Source organism: Pelobates fuscus, chromosome 11 (genome assembly GCF_036172605.1).
Source record: "Pelobates fuscus isolate aPelFus1 chromosome 11, aPelFus1.pri, whole genome shotgun sequence".
Classification (NCBI taxonomy): Eukaryota; Metazoa; Chordata; class Amphibia; order Anura; family Pelobatidae; genus Pelobates; species Pelobates fuscus.
Genome location: NC_086327.1, coordinates 72,357,552 through 72,384,677, shown reverse-complemented (window position 1 = coordinate 72,384,677; position 27,126 = coordinate 72,357,552). Strand labels below are relative to the sequence as shown.

At 41.3% G+C, this 27,126-nt stretch overlaps 1 protein-coding gene across 1 annotated transcript in view; it reads left to right on the top strand.

Moving 5' to 3' along the window:
- The window catches only part of LIG1 (DNA ligase 1), a 381,450-nt gene that overhangs the window by 25,258 nt on the left and 329,066 nt on the right, over nucleotides 1-27,126 (top strand). Inside the window, exon 3 of the mRNA XM_063435935.1 lies at nucleotides 20,942-21,095. Within this exon, the coding sequence (XP_063292005.1) occupies nucleotides 20,942-21,095 (154 nt within the window). The remainder of the gene's footprint in view (nucleotides 1-20,941; nucleotides 21,096-27,126) is intronic.

Here is a 27,126-nt window from a genome sequence, read left to right as displayed (position 1 = left end):
CAATCAGCCAGTAAGAATTCAGTCGGACAATGCCACTACGGTGGCTTATTTGAATCACCAAGGGGGCACAAAGGTAAAAGCTCTACAAGATCTCTGCTACCGCATAATGTCCTGGGCCCAAGCGAATCTTCTCGCAACATCAGCCACCCATATCAGAGGGTCTCTAAATATTATTGCAGACAACCTCAGCAGAAGCCATTGGTCTCAGGCAGACTGGGCGCTATCAAACCAAGTTTTCTTGAAGCTGGTTTCTCGCTTCGGCAGGCCAGAGATAGATTTGTTGGCCACAAGGAGAAACAGAAAAGTTCAAAGATTTGCTTCTCTCCGTACAGGAGATTACCCAGATGTCCTAGATGGTCTATCGATCCCTTGGAACTTCGACATGGCTTATGTTTTCCCTCCTATCGCTCTTATACCACGGATTGTTCAGAAAATAAGATGGGAGAAGGCAAGAATTTTGGCAGTTCTGGCCGAACAGAAGTTGGTTTTCAGAAGTGGAAAACATGACCATCTCACGTTGGCATCTCCTAGTTTCTTCTCAAATTTTAGAGAATGTGACTCTTCCCGTAGAAACCCTGGAGATGTTTCACCTGACGGCATGTTTGCTGCAAGGATGATCCTTCAAGGTCATGGTCTTTCTGACCATTTATGTGATGTTTTGCTGTCCTCTGTCCGCTTGTCCACTTCGAAAATTTATTTCAGGGTTTGGATGAAGTTCAGAACCTGGTGTTCACTTCGTGGTTCAGATCCTGCCAAAGCTTCGATCCCTGTTATTCTTTCTTTTTTACAAGAGGGGTTTGAAGCTGGCCTAGGGGCTTCTACGCTCAAAGGCCAGATTTCAGCTCTTAGTCACTTCCTAGTTCGTGACTTGGCCTCAAACATGCTTGTACAAAGGTTTATTAAGTCCATACGGTTAAAGAGGCCTCCCAAGCTGGTTCCTTTTCCTACCTGGGATTTGTGTCTGGTTCTTCAAGCCCTTTGTGAACCACCGTTTGAACCATTACTTAAAGTCCCCATCAAGCTGCTTACCTTCAAGACGGCCTTCCTGGTGGCTATCACCTCCGCTAGGAGAATAGGTGAGATCCGAGCTCTATCTTCTTCTCCGGAGTTCACCATATTTCATCAAGAAAAGGTGGTACTGCATCCCAGGCCTTCCTTTCTGCCCAAGGTTATATCAAGTGCTGCGATTAACCAGCCTATTATTCTGCCAGCCTTTTGTCAATCACCTACATCAGATTTGGAAAGAAAGTGGCATATCCTGGATGTTAGGAGATCCCTGAAGATCTACCTTTGGAAGTCTCAGGAGTTTAGATCCTCAGATCATCGCTTTGTCTACTTTCAAGGCAAATGTAAAGGTGGTGCTGTCTCCGGACCCTCGTTAGCTAGATGGCTGACAAATACCATCAGGTTGGCTTATCACTCCAAAGGGATTCCTCTTAAATTCCCATTAAAGGCTCATTCTACTAGGGCTATGGCAACCTCCTGGGCTGAAAGAGCAGCAGCATCACCTGAAGACATCTGCAAAGCGGCTACCTGGTCTTCATTACATACCTTTATCAAGCATTATAGGCTGGACATATTCTCATCATCTGAGGCTGCTTTTGGGCGTAAGGTGCTGCAAGCTGTGGCCTGCTGAGTCCCCACCCTTTATTTGTTGCAGGGATCTTGCTATATCCCATTTGTGAGTACTGCCACTATACGAAGGGAAAAACAGTAATTTTACTTACCGTAAATTCCTTTTTTCTTTGTATGGTGGCAGTACTGGCTTTCCCTCCGCTTTGATGTGGATTAAATGAATTTGCATTACTCGGTCTCCGTTTGGTTCTTTTTTTTATTACTCGTGATTGTTCAGGACTTACAGGCTTTATAGAGGCAGCAGGCGGAGCACAGATATAAATCTAAAAGGGGGGGCTTCTTGTCCAAGACCGGAAGGAACATCCCACTTGTGAGTACTGCCACTATACAAAGAAAAAAGGAATTTACGGTAAGTAAAATTACTGTTTTTTTAATAGCTTTGGGTGTATTCCATCAGTTCTTATTGACTTATTTGTCTTTACTTTTGATAGTGGAAATAGAACCTCTTCCTCTGTAAACTCACGTTTAATAAATGACTCATTTATCCTTTTTCTTAACTGAGGTCCCTCTCCTTCATTTTCATCTGTAAATACCGAACAAAAATATTCATTGAGGCAGTCAGCTAGACCTTTATCCTCTTCTACATACCTTCCTTCTTTTGTTTTTAATCTAACTAATCCTTGTTTTACTTTCCTTTTCTCATTTATGTATCTAAAAAAAAGTCTAAAAAAAGTTTTGTCACCCTTTTTTACTGACTGCTATTTTCTCTTCTGTGTGTGATTTGGAATCTCTTATAACCTGCTAAGCCTCTTTCTGCCTTATCTTATAGATCATTGTCTTCCTCCCTCTGTTTTTTTTTTTTTTTTATAATTACTAAATGCTAACTTCTTGTTTTTTACTATTTTGGCCACATCTGCAGAGTACCACAGTGTTTTTTTTTGGTTTTACTGACAAGCCTAATGCAATTTTCTGTTACCTTCAGCAGTGCAACTTTTAAATAATCCAATTTCTTTTGGACTCCATTTAAATTGCTCCAATCTGATAATGACTAGTGATGTCCCGAACAGTTCGCCAGCGAACATAGCGTGTTCGGTCCGCCACCTATTTGTGATGGAGGTGGGAGGGCATGGGAGGGAGGGTATGCTGCTGATTGGCTGGAATGTGTCTGCTGACTGTGAGGTACAGGGTCAAAGTTTACTCAGTGATGATGAATAGGGGGCGGACCGAACATCACGCGTGTTCGCGACCGGCGAACTGTCTGGGACATCACTAATAATGACTCCTTTACACATATTCTAATTTTAGAAAAGTCTGTTTTTCTAAAGGGTAAAACTTTTGTTTTTTGTGTGGTGTGACTCAGTCACTGTTCTTATATTAAACCACACCGACTGATGATCACTGGATCCTAAACTTTCACCTACAGTAATATCTGATACCAAATCTCCATTTAACACTAAATCTAGTCTTTACGAGTTGACCCCTTAACGACTTGTTTTAGAGGCAATCCCAGTAGGGAGTTTAGAATATGTGTGCTCCTGGCACAAGCAGTTATTTTTGTTTTCCAATTCACATCAGGAAGATTAACCCGTTAACGCCGTTACGGCGTTCCATGCCGTCCCCATTATAATGGGCTTTAAAGCCGTTGCGGCGGCATGGAACGCCGTAACGGCTTTGAGCCCCAGGAGGTAAGTTATACTTGCCTCCGCCGCGATCCTCTTCTGGGGGGCTGCCTGACAGCCCAGGCAGCCCTCCCACGGCAAATGAGGCCCCCGGGGGCCATGTGATCGCTCTCAAAGAGCGATCACATGGCCCCCTATAGCTGGCTATGGATCTGCCTGCAGGGGGACTGTCTAAAATATCAGACAGTCCCCCTGCTGGTAAGAAAGTATAAAAAAAGAAATTAAACATGTTAAAAAATAAATTGAAAATATTTTTATATATATATAATATGTATATATATTATATATATAATATATATACATATTATATATATGTAACGTCATACAAAGTGTATTTTAATACTAATATAAGTATATATATTAGCATTAAAATACACTTAGAATGATGTTACATATATATAATATGTATATATATTATATATATATTAGATGTACATATACCGTATTTTTCGCTCCATAAGACGCACTTTTTTTCCCCTCAAAAGTGAGGGGAAATGTCTGTGCGTCTTATGGAGCGAATATGAAGCTTTACTTACCTGTCTTGCAGCGTTGGCCGGCAGCACAGGGCGCACCGCGGTAGTGGAACTTGAATTTCATGTTCCGGTTTCCGGCGGGACTGAAAGGAAGTGCGCACAAGCTGAGTGCGCACTTCCTTTCAGTCCCGCCGGAAACCGGAACATGAAATTCAAGTTCCACTACCGCGGTGCGCCCTGTGCTGCCGGCCAACGCTGCAAGACAGGTAAGTAATTATAGGACAAGGGGAGGGGGACAGTATGGGAGGGGGATAAAGTCTATGGGGAGGGAGGGAGGGGGGGAGATGGAAGTCTGTGGGGAGGGGGGGGAGATGGAAGTCTGTGGGGAGGGGGGGGAGATGGAAGTCTGTGGGGAGGGGGGGGAGATGGAAGTCTGTGGGGAGGGGGGGGAGATGGAAGTCTGTGGGGAGGGGGGGGAGATGGAAGTCTGTGGGGAGGGGGGGGAGATGGAAGTCTGTGGGGAGGGGGGGGAGATGGAAGTCTGTGGGGAGGGGGGGGAGATGGAAGTCTGTGGGGAGGGGGGGGAGATGGAAGTCTGTGGGGAGGGGGGGGAGATGGAAGTCTGTGGGGAGGGGGGGGAGATGGAAGTCTGTGGGGAGGGGGGGGAGATGGAAGTCTGTGGGGAGGGGGGGGAGATGGAAGTCTGTGGGGAGGGGGGGGAGATGGAAGTCTGTGGGGAGGGGGGGGAGATGGAAGTCTGTGGGGAGGGGGGGGAGATGGAAGTCTGTGGGGAGGGGGGGGAGATGGAAGTCTGTGGGGAGGGGGGGGAGATGGAAGTCTGTGGGGAGGGGGGGGAGATGGAAGTCTGTGGGGAGGGGGGGGAGATGGAAGTCTGTGGGGAGGGGGGGAGATGGAAGTCTGTGGGGAGGGGGGGGAGATGGAAGTCTGTGGGGAGGGGGGGGAGATGGAAGTCTGTGGGGAGGGGGGGGAGATGGAAGTCTGTGGGGAGGGGGGGGAGATGGAAGTCTGTGGGGAGGGGGGGGAGATGGAAGTCTGTGGGGAGGGGGGGGAGATGGAAGTCTGTGGGGAGGGGGGGGAGATGGAAGTCTGTGGGGAGGGGGGGGAGATGGAAGTCTGTGGGGAGGGGGGGGAGATGGAAGTCTGTGGGGAGGGGGGGGAGATGGAAGTCTGTGGGGAGGGGGGGGAGATGGAAGTCTGTGGGGAGGGGGGGGAGATGGAAGTCTGTGGGGAGGGGGGGGAGATGGAAGTCTGTGGGGAGGGGGGGGAGATGAAGTCTGTGGGAGAGAGGAGAAGACTATGGAAGGGGGGGACACTATGGGACAGGGGAGAAAAAAAATATTAAGAAACACTATGGGACAGTTTGATCAGAATATTTTTTTTCTGGGTTTCTTCCTCTAAAAACTAGGTGCGTCTTATGGTGAGGTGCGTCTTATGGAGCGAAAAATACGGTATATATTATATATATATACGTATAATTAAAATAATAAATAAATAAAATAATAAAATAAATAAAATATTGAAACAAAATTTAATATAAATTATATATTCATATGTAATTTCATTCTAACTGTATTTTGTTATTAATATATATATATTGGAAACAAAATACACTTAGAATGGCATTCTATATATATCTATCTATATATAAAATACAAATAACCGCAAATATATATATATAGATAAATACATATAATTACATAAAAGATTACATTAGTATACACGTAGAATTTAAATACATATATATGTATATATATTAAAATTCTACATGTATATTTAAATAATCTTTTAACATAATTATGTGATTTGATTAATTAAAATTTGATTGACATGCCTGACAACACAGGGAGAAAGTGCAGAGAATTTAATTTGCAAGCACTATATTTGACCCTGTAATACTCCACGACACCATAAAACCTGTACATAGGGGGTACTGTTTTACTCGGGAGACTTCGCTGAACTCAAATATTAGTGTTTCAAACTGGTAAATTGTATTACAACGATGATATTTTAAGTAAAAGTGATGTTTTTTGCATTTTTTACAAACAAACGGCACTTTTATGGACTATATTATTGTTGTAATATGTTTTACCGTTTTAAAACACTAATATTTGTGTTTAGTGAAGTCTCCCGAGAATAACAGTACCCCCCATGTACAGGTTTTATGGTGTTTTGGAAAGTTAGAGAGTCACATATAAGGCTTGCGTTTCATTTTTTTCACATTGAAATTTGCTAGATTGGTTATGTTGCCTTTGAGAGCGTATGGTAGCCCAGGAATGAGAATTACCCCCATGATGGCATACCATTTGCAAAAGTAGACAACCCGAGGTATTGCAAGTGGGGTATGTCCAGTCTTTCTTAGTAGCCACTTAGTCACAAACACTGGCCAAATATTCGTTTTTTGCTTTTTTCACACAAAAACAAATATGAACGCTAACTTTGGCCAGTGTTTGTGACTAAGTGGCTACTAACAAAGACTAAACATACCCCACTTTCAATACCTTGGCTTGTCTACTTTTTCAAATGGTATGCCATTATGGGGGTAATTCTCATTCCTGGGCTACCACACCGTCTCAAAGGTAACATTACTAATCTGGCAAATTTCAATTTGAAAATGGAACGTTCTATATTTGACCCTGTAACTTTCCAAAACAACATAAAACCTGTTAATGGGGGGTACTGTTGTACTCGTGAGACATCGCTGATTACAAATATGTGCATTTTGTTGCAGTAAAACCTAACAGTATTATGACATTTACAGCTTAAATGTGAGGCGGAACTACACATTTTAAAAAAATAAATAAATTTCACACAGTTTTTTTTATTTTATTCATAATAAATTATATTCCATATATGAATAGTTAATGGTAAATTAAAGCCCTGTTTCTCCTGAACAAAATGATATATAATAAGTGTGGGTGCATATAATATGAAAGAGGGGAACTACGGGTGAACAGACATATAGCGCAAATTCCAGTTTTTGTTTACGTTTTGTTTTGATCAGAACGTGCACTATTGACTCCGTCCTGAAGGGGTTAAAGTCACCCATGATGATAACTTCCCCCTTCATTGTCATTTTAGCTATTTCCTTAACTAGTAGATTATCTAACTCTTCAATTTGTCCTGGGGGCCTATAAATCACACCTACACGAGTTGCTGTGTGATTACCAAATTCTAACGTAACCCAAACGGACTCTATGTTCCCTCACTAACTTTTATTAGGCTAGATTTTATGCTATCCTTTACATACAGGGCCACCCCTCCCCCTTTCCTACCTTCCCTGTCTTTTCTATATAAAGAGTACCCTGGTATTGCTATGTGCCAGTCATTTTTCTCATTATACCATGTCTCCGTAACAGCGACTAAATCTACACTACCAGTTGCCATTATTGCCACAAGTTCATGGATCTTATTCCCTAAACTGCAAGTATTTGTCGACATGACTATAATCATCTATAATACTTACAACTATTTCACTAATATGAGGGGTACACTTTATGGAAATAGGTTTCCTAGGGGAACTTATTCAGATAATATAAGTATTTTATATAGGGGTGTAGTCTGGCTTATATAAACACAAAAGATAACAACTCTGTTATAAATAAGTTGTATAACATTGATTAAATAATTTCTATGAAATTAACAGAATTAGTAAGCCACGACACAGAGAATTACTCCCTTTCACACTAGAATGCTATTAAAAGACCAAAGCTCCCAACTATTTGATGACTTGTATTGCTAGGCATTAACTCCATAGAATATGTGAACTGCAAACACTTGGTAAATGAGATTCAAACATATATAATATTTAATATCAGATCAATTTAAAAGAGGCAACTATAAAACAAGCATTGGGCCTAGGTAAAAGACAAACTTACATTTAACATAAGACTAATCATTACATGAAGTAAATACAGTGTCAGGAATGCACCCTAATCCAAGTGTGTGAAGCTTGGTTCTGGTGGTGAAAGGGTTAAAATACATTGTCTACACTAGATATAATAATAATAATCCACCTTCACAACACCTACACTTAATAAAGGAATATTTATTATGATAAAAAAATCACAATGCACACAAAGACAAATTACATACAAATTAACCCCTAGCTGAGATGCATGCCAGAAATGCAATAGTACAAGTTTATAGTATGTTTATAACCATTTTATGTACTTTTCAAAATATTTCTTGCTTTATTTGTATATTTGTTTTCAATTGATGCATGTCACTTTAATGTATTAAGATATTAAGATAACATGCACATTTTCTAGATCATTCTTTCAGCCCAAGCTTGGAACAGAGCTAAAGAACGAGAATGCTAAGCCAGATACTAAAGAAAAGAAGAAAACCGATAAAAAGTAGGTGATTTTGCTTTTTAAGTGTCTACGTATTCGTTGATTAAATCTGATTACTTCATCTTATTGTGATAAGTGATGGTTGACGTCACAAGCAGTGTTAATTACCGTATATACTCGAGTATAAGCCGACCCGAATATAAGCCGAGGCCCCTAATTTTATCCAAAAAAACTGGGAAAACTTATTGACTCGAGTATAAGACTAGGGTGGGAAATGCAGCAGCTACTGGTAAATTTCTAAATAAAATTAGATCCTAAAAAAATATATTAATTGAATATTTATTTACAGTGTGTGTATAATGAATGCAGTGTGTGCGTATGTGTGTGTGTATGAGTGCAGCGTGTGTGTGTATGAATGCAGTGTGTGCAGGGCTGGTGCAAGGATATTTGCCGCCGTAGGCAAAACATTTTTTGCCGCCCCCTCCCCCCCCCATATGTCCTGACTTCCCCCCCCCCTCCTCCCTCAGTGGTCCTTACCTCCCCATCCCCGTGCTCCTTCACCCCCCCCCCCTAGTGGTCCTTACTTCCCCCTCCCCTCCCATAGTGGTCCTTATCCCACCCTCTCATAGTGGTCCTTATCCCCCTTCTCCCTCCCATAGTGGTCCTTATCCCCCCCTCCCTCCCATAGTGGTCCTTATCCCCCCCCTCCCTCCCATAGTGGTCCTTATACCCCCCCTCCCTCCCATAGTGGTCCTTATCCCCCCCTCCCTCCCATAGTGGTCCTTATCCCCCCCTCCCTCCCATAGTGGTCCTTATACCCCCCTCCCTCCCATAGTGGTCCTTATACCCCCCTCCCTCCCATAGTGGTCCTTATACCCCCCTCCCTCCCATAGTGGTCCTTATACCCCCCTCCCTCCCATAGTGGTCCTTATACCCCCTCCCTCCCATAGTGGTCCTTAACCCACCCCATCCCTCCCATAGTGGTCCTTATACCCCCCCCCCCCTCCCATAGTGGTCCTTATACCCCTTTTTTTTGTTATTATTTTTTTTTTAATTATTATTATTTTTTTATTATTATTTCTTATTTTATTTATATATTTTTTTTTTTCGTCCCCCCTCCCTGCTTGATATATGGCAGGGAGGGGGGCTCTCCTTCCCTGGTGGTCCAGTGGCAGTTCAGTGGGGGGGAGAGGGGGGCTGGCAGAGCTGTAACTTACCTTTCCTGCAGCTCCTGTCAGCTCTCTCCTCCTCTGCGCCGTCCGTTCTGCTCTTCTGTCAACCGAGGTGCTGACCGGACGGCGCAGAGGAGGAGAGAGCTGACAGGAGCTGCAGGAAAGGTAAGTTACAGCTCTGCCAGCCCCCCTCTCCCCCAGTCTGTATTATGGCAATGCAAATTGCCATAATACAGACCTTGACTCGAGTATAAGCCAAAAAATGGGCTGAAAAACTTGGCTTATACTCGAGTATATACGGTAGTAAAATTTTAGTCGACTAAAATAATTAAGATGACTAAAATACGACTAAAACCAAAATGGCTTTTTAGTCAGAAGACTATGACTAAAAATAAATTGAAATGTGCTGCCAAATTAACACTGGTCACAAGTAGCTATATCTGCTATGTTGTGACAGTGGGGAGAGTGTGGGGAATGAAGGGTTTAATAGCAACCAAGCCCCTGCCCATCTTATCCTTCTGGCTATACAAGTGACATAATATAAATCCACAAATCCTATCTACACTGTCACGGCAAGGGTGCATAATTTAGTATTACATTATGAAATATTATCATTTAATGCCATTTGTGTAGTAAATGGCACAAAAGGATGCTATTGCTGAGGTCAACAGGGGTTACATCTTTTGAAGCTGGGTCCCCCCAGAGGTCGGATGACAGAAGGGGAAGTGTGGATGGCATAGCAAGGTTGAAAGGGTTTTACTAATATGGATGTGAAGTAATCAAGGCTCTGCAAGGTGTGAGGTTCTACACTTGGGAAAAGTCTGAATGTCTCTTCATCCATTTGGCCTGTACCATTAAGTGCTGAGTAAAACTCTTTGAAATATAAATGCCATTTTAGCTTTGCTCCAGTATCTTACTCAAAGGAAGGACAAAAACATTCATATTTACCCCACAGAATAATAATAAAGCCAATTTTTTTATTATATTTGGAATGGGACAAGCCCAATCTTTTACTTAAGCCTAAACATGAGTTGCACAACTTAAACCGTGTGGCAGGAATTGTGATGTCTGTCCTATTGGATCGCAGGTGGGGCGTGCAACATGTCTATGGAATGGGAAAACAATAACAAATGCATAGAGGCAATTATTATTTCTGTGGCAGGTACAGTAGAGGAGATAAAACCAAAAAGTTTATATTTGGCTTGCTGTTTCTGGAACAAAGGAGGTGGTCACTTGGAATCACTATAGGTACGCCCCTGGGTGGGGTGTGATAATTCCACAGGGTATATCTCCTGTGATCCTGAAGGGTGGTGTGTACTTGCTTGGGGCCAAGATCTAATTTTGAGTGAGTCACCATCATCCTTCCTTGCCAGAGACCCCCTGGACAGAAGTTGTACTTTGAAAAACCTTCTGTTATTTTATCCTTTTTGTTTTTATCTGTTGTTGGTGTCAATAATTTGTTTATTATATATTGTTATATGCACTGTGACTATTTTTGCTCATAATAAACATTTATTTATTAACCCCTTAAGTCCGGAGGGCGTACTATTACGTCCTTTTAAAAGCGGCTCTAAACGCCGCCGGACGTAATAGTACGCCCTCCGTTTTTTAGTAACTTACCCGGTCGCTGGCGGTCCCACGCTGGCGGTCCCACGCCGGCGATCGCGGTTCGGGGGACTCCCAGGGAGCCCCCCGCGGCACGTCCGCCCTCCAGGAGCCCTCCCGGCCATGTGAGAGTGAGGTCCTTGCGAGGACCTCACAATCACATGGCCGGTATAGCTGCCTGCTGCATTGCCAGCAGGGGGACCAACTGTAATGACAGTTGGTCCCCCTGCTGGCTGAAAATCAAATAAAAAAATGTTAAAACAGTGTAAAAATAAATAAATTATATACTTAGATCATATATATATATTATATATATATATGATCTAAGTATATATATACACATATACACACATACACATACACCGTCTAGGTGTATTTTAATATTAATATATATATATATAATTATATATATATATATTAATATCAAATTACACGTAGACTGATACTGATTAAATATATATATAATTATTGTTATATATATATTTATAAATAATATAAAAAAAATTAATATGTAAATACGTAAAAAAATTAAATAAAAAAAATAATTAAAAATAAAATATTAAAAAATATATAGATGTGTTTTATTTCGTTCTAACTGTATTCTGATATTAATATATATATATTTATATCAAAATACACTTATAACGAAATAATATATATATCTATATACATAAATATATACATATATATCACTATATATATACCTATATATAAATAAAAATATTAAAATATATATATATATATATATATATATATACGTATATATACACATATGTATATATATACATATATTAATTCTACACATATATTTATGTAATAATTTTACATAATTAGGTATCCTAATTAATTACAATTAGCGGGACCTGCCTGACAACCCATGCCGAAAGTATAGGGAATTTAATTTGCTAGCACTATATTTAACCCTATAACTTTCCAAGACACCATAAAACCTGTACATGGGGGGTACTGTTTTACTCGGGAGACTTCGCTGAACACAAATATTAGTGTTTCAAAACAGTAAAATGTATTACAACCATGATATCGCCAGTAAAAGTGACGTTTTTTGCATTTTTCACGCACAAACAGCACTTACAGGGACGATATTATTGCTGCAATACTTTTTACTGTTTTGAAACACAAATATTTGTGTTCAGCGAAGTCTCCTGAGTACAACAGTACCCCTCATGTACAGGTTTTATGGTGTTTTCAAAAATTACAGCGTCAAATATAAGGCTTGTGTTTAATTTTTTTCACATTAAAATTCGCCAGATTGCTTACGTTGCCTTTATGACCCTATGGTAGCCCAAGAATGAAAATTACCCCTATGATGGCATACCATTTGCAATAGTAGACAACCAAAGGTATTGCAAATGGGGTATGTCCAGTCTTTTTTAGTAGCCACTTAGTCACAAACACTGGCCAAAATTGGCGTTTTTTGCATTTTTCACACACAAACAAATACAAACGCTAACTTTGGCCAGTGTTTGTGACCAAATGGCTACTAAAAAAGACTGGACATCGCTTATTTGCAATACCTTGGGTCGTCTACTATTGCAAATGGTATGCCATTATGGGTATAAATTTATTTCCTGGGCTACTATACAGTCTCAAAGGCAACGTAACCAATCTGGCGAATTTCAATTTCAAATGTAACACGCTATATTTGACCCTGTAACTTCCCAAAACACCATAAAACCTGTACATAGGGGGTACTGTTTTACACGTGAGACTTTGCTGAATACAAATATGTGTATTTTATTGCAGTAAAAGCAAACAGTATTATGACATTGACAGTTAAAATGTCATGAAGAACGAAAAAAATAAAAAAAAATCTTATTTTCTCCCATTTTTTTCATATTAAATTATGTTTCATAGCCAAATATTTGATATTAAATGAAAGCCCTGTTTCCCCTGAATAAAATGATATATAATAAGGGGGGGTGCATTTAATATGAAAGAGGTGAATTACGGTTGGACAGACATATAGCGCAAATGCCAGGTTTTGTTTACGTTTTGTTTCATTCACAACTTGTACATTTGGCTGCGGTGTTAAGGGGTTAAGTTCTATGGCACCACAACTACGTCACGCACACTCTTGGAGTAGGGTGCGTTCGGGACAAATTGGTGGCATAGCGGTGGGATAATTAAAAAGATTTTTCATCTTTTTATACCAGATTTTAGTGTTGCTGGATTTGTTGGTTAATCCAGGCACTAAAAGAAATTGTCTCAATTTCCAAAGGCTGAACTCAGTGCATATATAATATATTTACACGTCAACAGTCCCCCCCCTCTCTGTTTTTTCTTTGCTATCTTTTATTTACCAAATGGAGTACCAGGCACAGTCCAAGGCAGTGCTAGACCAGCTTTGCCGGGAGAGATCTATTCCCTGTCGGGGAAAAACAAAAGAGGAACTATTACAAGCGCTGGTGGACTATGATTTGCAACAAGCAGTGCAAAGTAAGGCCTCAAACACTGCAGAGGAGATACCTGCAGCTTTTGTCAATGATGTACCGAGATCTGGAGATCCTTTGGATTCTTACTTGCAAACTGTGTTGAAATATGTGGACTCAGCAGATACAAACCAAAGACTACAGCTTATCCTTCAATATCAGGAGGGTGAGAGAGAGCGCCAAGCTGAGAGAGAGCGAGAGGCTGCAGAGCGCCAAGCTGCCAGAGAGCATGAACTAAAAATGGCTGAGTTGGAGAGGTTGACTGCCTCCCCTATAAGTATCAATTCCAGAGACTCTTCTGCACCAAAACCATGTGCAGAGAACTTTCCAACTTTCCAACTTAGGACAAAGATGGTGATTTGGATGTTTTCCTAACTGCAATAATTACCTTGCAGGGTTAACTCCACCTCTAGTGGCTGTCTACTAGACGGCAACTAGAGGTCACTTCCTGAATCATAGCAAAGATTTCCTTTGCTAGAGCGTCGCTGGATGTCCTCACGCTGTGTGAGGACCTCCAGCGTCGCTCATTTCCCTATAGGAAAGCATTAAAATTATTTTTCAATGCTTTCCTATGGGGAGTGCTAATGCGCATGCCGCGCATGCGCATTAGGTCTTCCTGGCCGGTGGGCGGGATCAGTCTCACCCACCAGCCGACGGAGACAGTAGGAGGAGCTGCGCGGAGGAGTAGACAGTGACGAGGGACATCGTTGCTGCCTCAGATAAGTGACTTGAAGGGGTTTTCACCCTTTCAGTACCGGGGATTGGGGGGTGGGAGGGAGAGGGAACCTGCAGTGCACTGGAGATATCCTTTAAGAATGCACGTATAGTGCTTATTTTAATATATAATGTGAATTGCTTTCACATCGCAATAAATTAATTTACTTTTACAGGTTGTTTTTTTTTCCTCTTCAAGATTAGTGGCAGTAGAAAACAAGGTTTTTGCAGCTGTTCCTCTGGTAGGGACAGACAGGCTCTAAATAAAAAAAATATTAAATGAATGTTAGCTGATGCAAAAAAAAACAGTCAGCAACGTTTCAACCTTAATGTTATTTTTTTTTTTTTAAGCTTGAGAAAAACCATTTAGGTTTAAACGTTGCTGACTGTTTTTGTTTCATTAAAGGAACACTATAGTCACCAGAACAACTACAGCTTATTGAATTTGTTCTGGTGAGTAGAATCATTACCTTTAGGATTTTTGCTGTAAACACTGTCTTTTCAGAGAAAATGCAGTGTTTACATTACAGCCTAGTGATAACCTCACTGTCCACTCCTTAGATGTCTGTTAGAGATCCTTCCTGGGTCATGGCTGCCTAAAATGCATCCAAACATTCAATATCTCCCCTCCCTCTGCATGCAGACACTGAACTTTCCTCAATGAGATTCATTGATTCAATTCATCTCTATGAGGAGATGCTGATTGGCCAGGGCTGTTTTTGAATCATGCTGGCTCTGCCCCTGATCTGCCTCTTTATCAGTCTCAGCCAATCCTATGGGGAAGTACTGTGATTGGATCAGGCTACCACTTCTGATGATGTCAGCAGACTGCTGTTTTTTTTTTTTTTTACAGCTTCTGGCTTGAATACAGTAAGATTCTGCTATATTTATGGAGGCATGATGGGCCCAGGGGGGCGAGATGGTGGTTTTAGCACTATAGGGTCAGGAATACATGTTTGTGTTCCTCACCCTATAGTGATCCTCTACATTTTGCCTCCTTTATTTCCTGGACCTGCCTGGACCTTTTCTTCTCTTATATCTAATGTAAATGGGACCTGGTGCTGGTTCCTGATTTGGTTGCACCCAGGATTATGTTATTAAATTTGTTTTTTGTTTTTTACACGAATAATTCAATAATTCCGAACATAACGCCTCCTCTCATAGTGTGAAACCCACCAAACACCCCAAGATCTGACTGTCCCACTTGAAAATGGATTGGCAGATTTTCATTTTTTTTATTAACAGACAGTTGGTGGAAGCACATGGGTTTTGCTTAGAGACTCTGTTACATCCTTTGGCATCTGGGAGTATTTTCTCCACTCCATGTGTGGAGTACACATCCTGGTGCCTGCATGCTGGTTGCTACTCTCCTCTCCTGCCTACGTGAACTTTGTGCCGTAATTGGCATTGGCATGTATTTGCTACTTGCAAGCCTGAGATTAAAGGATGTTATGCATTCTACCTTAATCATTGAGCGCTACGGAGTATGCATCAGCAGCAAGATCTCAGGGATGAGTAGGGATGGGTTCTCTAAACAAATAATAAAAATAAAAAAAAATCTGATGATCCTTACAAAACCTCATGATAGCATCTGACCTCTTATGTGATGTGAAAGCTGAATTCCTGAAACCTGCTGCCACATCTATGGGGTTATCTACAGTGTTAGAGCAAGTACCATTACTAGTATTGTTTCATGGTATTTATTCAAGGCTTTGTCCATTGTAAAAATAGATACTGTGGCGAAACCAACCTCGCCACTGTGAACTGGAGAAGCCTGGTTGCTAGCCTCCTGCCCTGCGACTATGGCCCCTGGACATATTGCACTGTAAAAACTATATTTGGGCATGTAATAGTTTATATTACTGCTACTGGGCCTTTAAGGGCCATCCGTGGACATATTGGGACTTTTGGGAATACTGTCCCTTTAAGACTGTGGAGCATATTACAGTAATACTGCCTTTAATATCATGTATGTATTTATGTGTTGAGTTAACCTGGGTTATATATATGCAGCATTCATCTGATTGTTCGGTAGAATCACTCCATTCATTGTATTGAGGAAACTACCGAACAACCAGACCACCCAGGAATAAGTGTGCCTCCAATTACCGTTTGCAACAATGTTGCAAACGGGTAATTGGCAATCAGTGTAATGTATTCTTTGTCCTCTGGGTGGCCGCCATTCGGGAAACGAACACGTGGCGGCAGCCATCTTAAACTCCCGAACAGCGGTGTTTTGCCGTCGAGTGTCTGGAACTAAAATCGGACAATCGACTAGGCAAGCACCGCTGAGACCTCCAGACTTCCAGGATTTCGTGGGGAAACTACCGAACAGCCCGTCGTTCGGTAGAAAGAACCCCACGAACTAGGGGGTTCATTCGAATCCTCTTTAGGCTCCATAACACAGGCAATTCGTCTGTTTTCATTCCCTTGTCTGTGACCGACCGCAGGGCCAAAATGCATGGAACTGTTTTCGGATACTTTACCCATGCGGTCGGTCAAATCTTTGGAACCCCATATCTCCCGAACCGTTTATCCGAATGAACTGATTTTTGGATATGTTGTCCCCCTGAATAAGGTGTTTTTGGGGTACATCCAGAACTTGGCTAAAAATGTGTACCGTATAATTGGGTTTACTGTTATCTGAGGGGAGGGGATGTGTGGGTGGAACCATGTATGTGATTGGTTATTTTATGCCTCCCCCTGGGTGCGGCCTGTAAGTGTACAAGTGTAATAAAAGTCAGGCTGGATGAGCCAGTCCAGAGTTCCTGTTTTACCCTCAAAGTGAAGTGTCGTCTCATTATTGGGGGAGGATTTATTGCATGCTGTTCCAGTTTGACTGCTAGGAGTGCAAACCTATTCGTATGGTTCCTATTCAACTGTCTACAGCATTCAGAGGCTTGACAGGATTTATATGCTTCTTAGATTCGGTGATTGTGGTGTCTGCCAGAGTGCTTGGAGTCCTCAGGAAACGCTAGGAGCATCCTTTATCGGAGGTTCTCGGTCGGGGTGCCAGGCGATCCGTTACAGATACGATTGTATCTTTTGTCCTTTACTGGATCTAAAATTTGTAAACAGATTTAAAAACAGAAGTTCAGGATGGAATCCATTGCTTCAGCCATACAATTAATCAGAAAGGGAGACTCCATTGCATCATTGGCATCATAAGATGTTCACCTAAATATTGCTCAAAAAAAGCAGATATTACAGGTTAAAAAGAGGACAATTCCATCACTTTCATTCTAAAACGCTACCCTTTGCATTATTATCTTCCCCAAGAATATTCACAAAAAAATCTCTACACATATATAAGAAAACTGTTAATATTCATTGTACTGTACTTGGACCACTGGCTCATCTTGGCAATAACAAAAGAGCAGTAATACTTGAATAAGGTAAAATATTTCATCAACCATGGCTGTATCATAAATTGGGGAAAGTCTCAATTAGATCCAACAACTTCAATTTCATTCCTTGTTCTAAACATGTATTGAGAGGTTATGGATGTCTTTTTACTTGAAGAGAAAAGGATAAAAATAGGTCTGTTATGTCAGACCTATATTGTTCCTTGTTTTGCCAAACCAAAGATGACAAGGACCATAACCATTTTCACTATTGCATTATGTGCAAAGCATAATTCTAGAGCTAATGCAGACTCTGCAAGATTACATTGTGTCACAGTAAGGGTCTGGGACAATGGTAGATTGTCCACCAAATGAGGTACCTTGTGCCCTCGTCTGCCTCGCATCTCCAGCATTGTTTCGAGGCATAGGGATAACGAACGTGCACCCACCCCATGGGCAGTAGTCATGGGTGGGGGTTAGCTATGTGGAGACTATAGATAGGAGTTGCTAGCATCCAATTCTTTGTATAACCAATTTGTGGTTTGGCTGTATTCCATGTTTTTATTAGTAGTGATGTCGTGTTAGGCATATCTGGTAGTCATGGTCGCATTTTATGGGGAATTCGATATAGATATTTAAGGCCCTTAGGGCACGACCACGCAGACTCCATCTCCACCCATTGTGGCACATTGTCTGCTGTATGTGATAATAGGACTGTGGACAAAAGGGCTACTTTATAGTATAAATGCATGTCAGGCAGCTATAAGCCTCCGTTTTGCCCTGGTAGTGACACCGAGATTTTGCAGCGAGTTGATCATTGGATACTTTGGTCAGTGCCGATTCCACAGAGTGCTCGGCGTGGAAACCAGACTGAAGCGGGTCTAGCAGAGAATTTGACTCAAGGAAGTCTGTCAATCTCTCATACACAACTATTTCAAATATCTTGGACACAAAAGGCAGTAGCGAGATAGGACGTTAGTTGGACGGGGAGTTAGGGTCACGATTGGGCTTCTTTAGAATTGGGGTTACAGTTGCAGTTTGAAGGGTGCTGGAAATATGCCAGTGGAGAGAGAGAGATTGAGAATTTTAGTGAGAGGTAGAGAAAGACAAGACAGAGTATGGATGAGATGCAAGGGAATTGGATCTAGGGAGCAGGTGGTGGAGCGGGAGGACTGGAGCAGAGCAGAAACCTCTTACGCTGTAGGGAGTTCGAATGAACATAGAACAGCAGAGGGAGTGAGGTTAGGGGAAGTATTGTAAGGGGAAGAAGAAAGATGAGAGAGCTCTTCCCTGATTGTAGAGATCTTGTCAGTGAAGTGATTTGCAAAGTCTGAGACGGTCAAGTTAGTAGGTGGAGGAGGAACAACAGGGCGAAGAAGAGAGTTAAATGTGTGTAATAGTCGTATTTTATTGTAGTTTACTTTATAAAAAAATTATAACTATAATTAACGGAGGCAAAATCATGAGGTCATTTATATCCATTGACCTGCTTGGCTACAGAAAAGGCAGTGCTTACATAGTAGATCTCTTTGCTCCATGTAGAATATAACTTATTCTATGTTCCTCTGTTCCTATTCAAATACAGATTAAGGTATGGATGTCTAATGGGTTAAAAAGTACAGATGCTAGTTTGTTATTCTGTACCAGGACTCTGGAATGTGCTGTATTGGCGGTAGGGTCCTTATATGGGTAGTTTCCTTATGTCCAGAGTTTAATTTAAAAGTTATGATGTAGGGGGCGGCGCCTGACCCCCTTAATGGTGGGTTTAACACTATAGGGTCATGTTTGTGTTCCTGACCCTATAGTGTTCCTTTAATATAGACGTATATTAGCCTGGCGAGCCTTTAACCCAAGAAGATAGATATATATATATATATATATATATATATATATATATATATATATATAGATATATATATATATATATATATATATATATATATCTATATATATATATATATATATATATATATATATATCTATTTCTATCTTCTTGGGTTAAAGGCTCGCCAGGCTAATATACATCTATATTAAAGGAACACTATAGGGTCAGGAACACAAACATGAATTGAAATAAACTTTAAATAAATTTGAACTAAATACATTTTATTGAATTGAAATAAACAAGAAGTATTTTACTTATCTACAGACCGTGAGTGCAAGCCCTCATTTATTACACATTATAGTAGTTTTTGGCTATGGCTTTTTATGCACCCGGCATTTTTTCATAGTTTTGAGTGTGCGTGCTGGGTAACATTGTATACTATATATATATATATCTCTATCTATATATATATATTATTTATTTCAACTACCCTTAAAAACAACATAAATCAAGATATTACACTCAAGAACCACTATATTAAACTGTAGTGGCTCTGGTGCCTAGAGCTCCCCTTTAAAAACTGGTGTTTGGGAATATAGTGTGGTGTGGGATAGCCTTGTAGTGTGTAGGATATGCAGTGTGTGTGTGGTGGGATCAGGATGTAGTGTGCATTTGTGTAGGGAACATGGTGTGGTGCAGGATAGAGTTGTAGTGTGTGTAGGGAACATGGTGTCGTGCAAGATATGGATGTAGGGAATACACGATAGTGTGGGATAGGGATTTAGTGTGTATGCTTGTAGGTTATATAGAGTTTGTAAGGCACATAGTGTGTGGTGGAATAGGGATGTAGTGTGTGTAGGGCACATAGTGAGGCCTAGGGATAGCAGAGTGAGGGAGGGGATGACAGTTGGCAGAGTGAGGGATGGAAGGAGTGAATGGTGGCAGAGTGAGGGGGTGACTGGTGACAGTGTGTGGGGGGGGGGGGTGACTGGTGGCAGAGTGAGGAGCTGACTGTTTTTTGTTTGTTTTTTTGTGGTCCTGTGGGCTGTGACGCTCACTGGTGGTCTGATGGGCTGTCTCTCTTGTCTGCAGCTCCGCCGGGTGTGTCTTATAATCTCCAGAAGTCAGAACGTTGCCATGGTAACCTGAAGCAACGTTTTGATTGTCCAGAGCTTGCGTGATATCGCCTAATTAGAGAGTAACCTCTGCTTTGAAGGAGGATACAAACCTTTTCCATCCACCCAGGGCAAGCAGTGATATTATACTATACTGCCTGGTCTGCTCAGTTAGCAATATCTTGTACCCAGTCAGTCCTTCAGTTGTTCCATTGTGTTGCTTTCAGACAGAGGGATCAGGCGGTCTGCTTATATAGAGCATCCATAGTGGCCGGAACTTATCTCTTGAATGCTCCCCACCCACCCACACCTCAACGTCCTGTGTCATGACACAAGTTCATCTATTTGCATTTGTTGTACCTTGTTTATCCTCATACTATAGTTCTATTTGAGCATGTCTCACTTACTTTTATTTGTGACTGTCCACAATAGATCTATATTACATCCTTGCATTTTCACCTTAGCAGCATGCACACACATTTTTCAGTAAGTACTTATGGTGAAAGTCTTATTTATTTATATCATTAAAAGGTTATATAGTTATACTTGTAATACAGATTTTGTAGCCCTGATAAGTTTTAAGTTTACTATATATATATATATATATATATATATATATATATATATATATATATATTTTTTTTTTTAATTTATTATTTTTTTTTTTTTAAACTAGATTTTCTTCAAATGATGAAGCAGACTCTCCTGTGAAATTGGTAAACAAAAAACGTTTTCTTGAAAGCGATAGTGAGGAGGAGCAGGTTACAGAATGTAAGGAAAAGAATGAGAACTTACTGAACTTTGATGAAAAAGAAGTACCTCATACAAAGGTATTGATTCTCCTTTTTGACATGTGTTTTTTTTTATATTTTATTACTGGTACAGAAAGAATTGAACACAGTAAACATTAAAGGGACCCTATACACTATAGTCACCAACTATAGAATAATGAAGCAGTTTTGGTATATAGGTCATACCTCTAAAGTTTGACAGCCCTGTCAATTAACTGCCTTTCATAAGTTAAATACATTTTATTTCTGTTAATACAGTCACAGTGACTGATACAGCCTGCATGTAAACCATTTTTTTTTTTTATTTTCAATCAGATGTATCTTATTTTAAAAGTTTGTATTGCCTGCTCTGCAAATTGAACTTAAATCACACACGGGAGGCTCCTGCAGGGTCTAGCAAGCTATTAAAAGACCCGGAGATGATAAATTCTAAATTAAACAGAATTTGCAATGAAGGAAGTGTAAACATTAGATGCCTAATACAGGACATTTTAGGAATGCTTTGTAAGTCACATGCAGAGGTGTGCCTATGGCTGGATAAACAGTGATTTAACTCCTAAATTGCAGAGATTTGAGCAGTCAGACTGCAGAAACATGATCTATACATTAAACCTGCTTCATTAAGCTAAAGTTGTTTTGGTGGCTGAAGTCTCCTTAACCTAAAACACAACATAAGTTTAACCCCTTAAGGAACAAGACTTTCTTGAGCTTCAATACGTTTGTGTCACGTGTGTCACGTTCTCAGCCAATCACATTGCTTTACCATAAGAAAGCATTGAATTGGTTGAGACTGTCAAGGAGGCAGATCAGGGGTAGAGCCAGCATAAGCCAAACACAGCCCTGGCCAATCAGTACCTCCTCATAGAAATGCATTGAATCGGTGCATCTCTATGAGGAAAGTTCAGTGTCTCCATGCAGAGGGTGGAGGCACTGAATGGCAGTGCCCCAGGAAGCAGCTCTAGTAGCCATATGAGGAGTGGCCAATAGAGGTATCTATTTATTGCAAAAAGCAATGATTCTACTCACCAGAACAAATACCATAATCTGTAGTTGTTCTGGTTACTACAGTGTCACTTTAAGAACATTTTGATATTTTCATGTAACTGTCACGCCTGCACAGGAAACAGGGTTGCATATGGTTGGAGGGAGGGCGTTTGGATTAACCCATTAACACACACGCACCATCCAGCACACGCGCATACGCACCATCCAGCACACGCGCATACGCACCATCCAGCACACGCGCACACGCACCATCCAGCACACGCGCACACGCACACGCACCAGCACCATCCAGCACACGCACCATCCAGCACACGCACCATCCAGCACACGCACCATCCAGCACACGCACCATCCAGCACACGCACCATCCAGCACACGCACCATCCAGCACACGCACCATCCAGCACACGCACCATCCAGCACACGCACCATCCAGCACACGCACCATCCAGCACACGCACCATCCAGCACACGCACCATCCAGCACACGCACCATCCAGCACACGCACCATCCAGCACACGCACCATCCAGCACACACACCATCCAGCATACACACACACACACACACCATCCAGCACACACACACACACCATCCAGCACACACACACACACCATCCAGCATACACACCATCCAGCATACACACACACACACACACACACACACACCATCCAGCACACACACACACCATCCTGCACACACACTGCATTCATTATACACAATCTGCACTTACTACAAACACACTACATTCATTATACACACTCTGCACTCATTACCAATACACTACATTTACTATACACACTCTGCACTCATTACCAATACACTACATTTACTATACACACTCTGCACTCACTACATTCACTATACACACTCTGCACTCACTACAAACATACTACATTTATTATACACATTGCACTCACTACAAACACACTACATTCATTATACACACTCTGCACTCACTACAAACACGCTACATTCATTATAGACACTGCACTCACTGCACAGTACATTTATTATACACACTGCACTCACTACAAACAAACTACATTCACTATACACACTCTGCATTCATTATACACTCTTCACTCACTACAAACATATTACATTCATTATACACACTATGCACTCACTACAAACACACTACATTCATTATACACTCTGCACTCACTACACACACTGCATTCATTATACACACTCTGCATTCACTACAAACACACTACATTCACTATACACACTCTACATTCACTATACACACTCTGCATTCACTATACACACTCTGCACTCACCACAAACACACTACATTCATTATACACACTCTGCACTCACTACAAACACACTACATTCACTATATACACTCTGCACTCACTACGATCACACTACATTCATTATACACTCTGCACTCACTACAAACACATTACATTCATTATACATACTTTGCACTGCACTATATGCATAGGAGTGTAAATTATTTTATTTTTTAGGGGGCGGGGCGGGAATCTTGGGTGAGTTCCCACACTTTTTTTCCCCAGGACTTGACCCCTGCCTACATGCCTAACACACACTATACTACAAACTGATCGGAGAACCCTCTTTTCACACTGATAACGGAGACCGAATTGTACAGTGATCACACAGCAGGGAAAGGGTTAAAAAAATGTTGAAATTGCTGTGGTTGACAAAGGTGTAAAGAAAAAATGTTTTTCCCTTCAGATTAGAGGCAGTGCTTTACCAATGGGATTTCTAATCTGGAGGGAAAAATAGGCAGGCAATTCTCCAACTTTTTTAAGACCCTCCCCTTCATTAACTACATTCCTTTAAATAACGTCTCACCTCACATAACCCCAGTTCTTTGCGTGCTCAGCCGTTTTTTTTTATATATATCCCGTCTCGTCCGCGCCAGGTGCCGGTCAGACGAAGGACGCAGGCGTGCGTCAGCTGGGAGGTCCTGCGGTGGAACGCACGTACATGTTACGTTGCGTTCCACCAGGGATTCGCGGAGCGCTATGCACATGCGCAATGCGAACCTGGATTCAGGTGCCAAATCTGAACTTGGCGTTTTTCATTCAGTGGCTACAGGACTTAAAAGAGCAACTTCCAGCAGCAACCTCTGTTTGCCAGGAGCCATCAGATCTGTTGCAAGTGTGTTTCTCACTTGCCCTCCAACACACTGTGAGGCCATTTAAGGTAAGACATTTAGCTTTTATTTTAAATGGCTCTAGCCTGAATCTTAAAGGGGAAATAAAAAAAATTTTTTTAAAATTTTTTATTTCTCTTTGTTTCCTCAGTATGTCTAATCCAGAGATTCCGGAGAAAGTTACAGAAAAGGGGAAATGCTCTACAAAATCCAAGCATTTAAGTTGCTCAATATGTTTCCAACCTATGCCGGATGGATATAAAAATAAACTTTTTTCTATATGTTCCAAAGAGGCTGCGGAGGAAGCTAAAAAATCTGAAATGTCCACATTTCTTAGCTGGTTACAGCAGAGTATGCAACAAACATTTGTGGATATGCAGACGGCAGCTATGCAATCAGCCCAGGCTTCGGTGTCTCAGGATTTACAGGTAGTAAAACATTCAAAGAAAAGGCAGAGAACCTGGGAAGATTCATATACAAGCTCAGGTACTGGTGCTTCTGATTCTGGAGAGGATTCAGCTAGTGATTCATCTGAGGAGGAATTTGCTTTTCCAGAAGAAGCCATAGGGAAATTAGTAAAGGAAGTACAGAACATTATGGACAATGGAGTGTCTGGGAAAAGAACTAAAGTTTTCCCTTTACATCAACAACTTAAGGAGTTGGTTTTAAGAGAATGGAAATACCCAGGTCACAAACCCTTTATTTCAAAACACTTTAAAACTCTTTTTTCCATAGAAGCGGATCAGGACTGCCTGCTGGATACAGTCCCTGTAGTGGACGTCCCGATAACTCAGATTGGGAAGAAAACGGCGTTACCTATTGGTGACTCAAGTGGTTTAAGGGATGTGGTGGAGAAGCGGATGGACTTGTCCTTAAAGAAGATGTTTGTTTCTTCAGCAGCCCAAGCCAAAGCTCTTATCGCAGGAACATCCGTGGCTAAAGCCCAAAAACATTGGCTAGAAGAACTAGAGAAGGTTTATGCAGGGGATTCAAAGGAAGATCCTGTGAAGCTATTAAAAAAATATCAAAATGTCGGCAGATTTTTTGGTAGATGCTTCCTCAGAAAGTCTAAAATTTTCTGCTAAGAATTTGGGTCTATCGACCGTATCTAGAAGAGCACGTTGGCTTAGAAACTAGTCAGCTGACGCGGCATCAAAAAATTTGTGTGACTTACCCTTTGAATCTGGAAGACTATTCATGTCTAAACTAGATGATCTGTTAAAACAGATGCAGGAAGGCCTTGCCTGAATCCTATAAGTTTGGGACCGTAAAGTGAACGCAGGAACTACTATAGGGGTCAACAAAAGAAAGTCTTTGATTATAGAAAAAAAGAGACTCACGGACAAGAGAAATAAAATGTTGTGACGCCAGGCCAGTGGGAGGAAGATTGTCTCACTTCCTACATCACTGGGAAAGTACGACATCGGATCGCTGGGTTCTCTTAGTAATAAAGTATGGGTACAGTCTGGAACTGACAAATACCCCGAATTTTTTTTTTTTATGTTCCAAGGTTCATTCTCAGGAAACAGAGTTAGCTTTGATGCAAGAAGTGTCAACACTCCTGCAGAAGAGAGTGGTGGAAGAAGTACCCCTCAGAGAAAGACATCAGGGCACATATTCAAGACTATTTTTGGTACCAAAGCCAGATGGTTCTTGCAGACCCATACTAGACCTAAAGGCCATATAAGTATACAAAGTATATTGTAAAAAAGTGGTTCCGTATGGAATCAAAAAAATCTGCTTCTCTTCTGGTTCAGCCAAGAAATTGGTTTGCGTCCCTGGATTTAAAGGACACTTATCTTCATGTGCCCATTGCAGAATCCAGCAAAAGGCTTCTAAGATTTGCGATATGCATCCAATTGGTGACCAAGCATTACCAATTCAAAGCCCTCCCATTCGGCCTTTCATCTGCGCCCAGGGTGTTCACAAAACTGCTAGTGGACATCTCAGCGTATCTAAGAAGTTTGGGGATTTATGTAATCCCTTATTTGGACGACTGGCTATTGATTGCGGAGTCAAAGGAGCAACTAAAACTAGACCTTCTGACAGCTTTACAAGCTCTACAAACTCATGGTTGGCTAATAAATTTCAGCAAGTTGGAATTGATTCCGGTTCAAAGAATTCAGTTCTTGGGTCTAATCTTAGACTCGATCTCTATGAAGATTTTCCTGCCAGAGGAGAAGATAAAGATAAAACATTCAATTCAGAGACTCAGAGAAAAAGGTGTTTTTTCAGTCAGAGAAGCGATGAGTTTACTGGGCCTGTTTACGGCTTCTATCCCGGCCGTCGGTTGGGCAAAAGCCAGAATGAGGCCTCTTCAGAAAAACATTCTACAAGTATGGAATCGGCGGACAGACAGCCTAGACGGGCTGATGAAATTCAACAATCATACTTGGAGGAGTCTTTATTGGTGGACCTCGTCTCGGTTCCTGCAAGTAGGGCTTTCATTCCAAATGAAATCCTTCAGAATTTTAATAGACGCCTCCGCACTGGGCTGGGGTGCCCATTTGAGGCACCTAAAGAAGCAGGGGCTTTGGCAAGGAAAGGATGTAAGAACTTCCTCAAATTTCAAAGAATTGAAGGCAGTATGGATGGCTCTCCTGGCTTTTCAGTTCCACATAAAAGGTCAGAATATTCAGATACGTTCGGACAATCGAACGACAGTGGCATTCTTAAACAAACAAGGAGGTACAAGGTCGACAAAATGTGAAGTTCTTTGTTCAAAGATCATGCTGTGGTCAGAAGTGCACCTCCTATCGATCTTGGCGTTTCCCATACTGGGAAAATTCAACGTATTAGCAGACGCCCTGAGTCGTCATCACTTGAAACAAACAGATTGGTCCCTTTCGTGCAGAATTTTCAGGATTATTTCAGACCGTTTTGGTTGTCCAGAAATAGACCTTATGGCCTCCAGGACAAACAGGAAGACAAG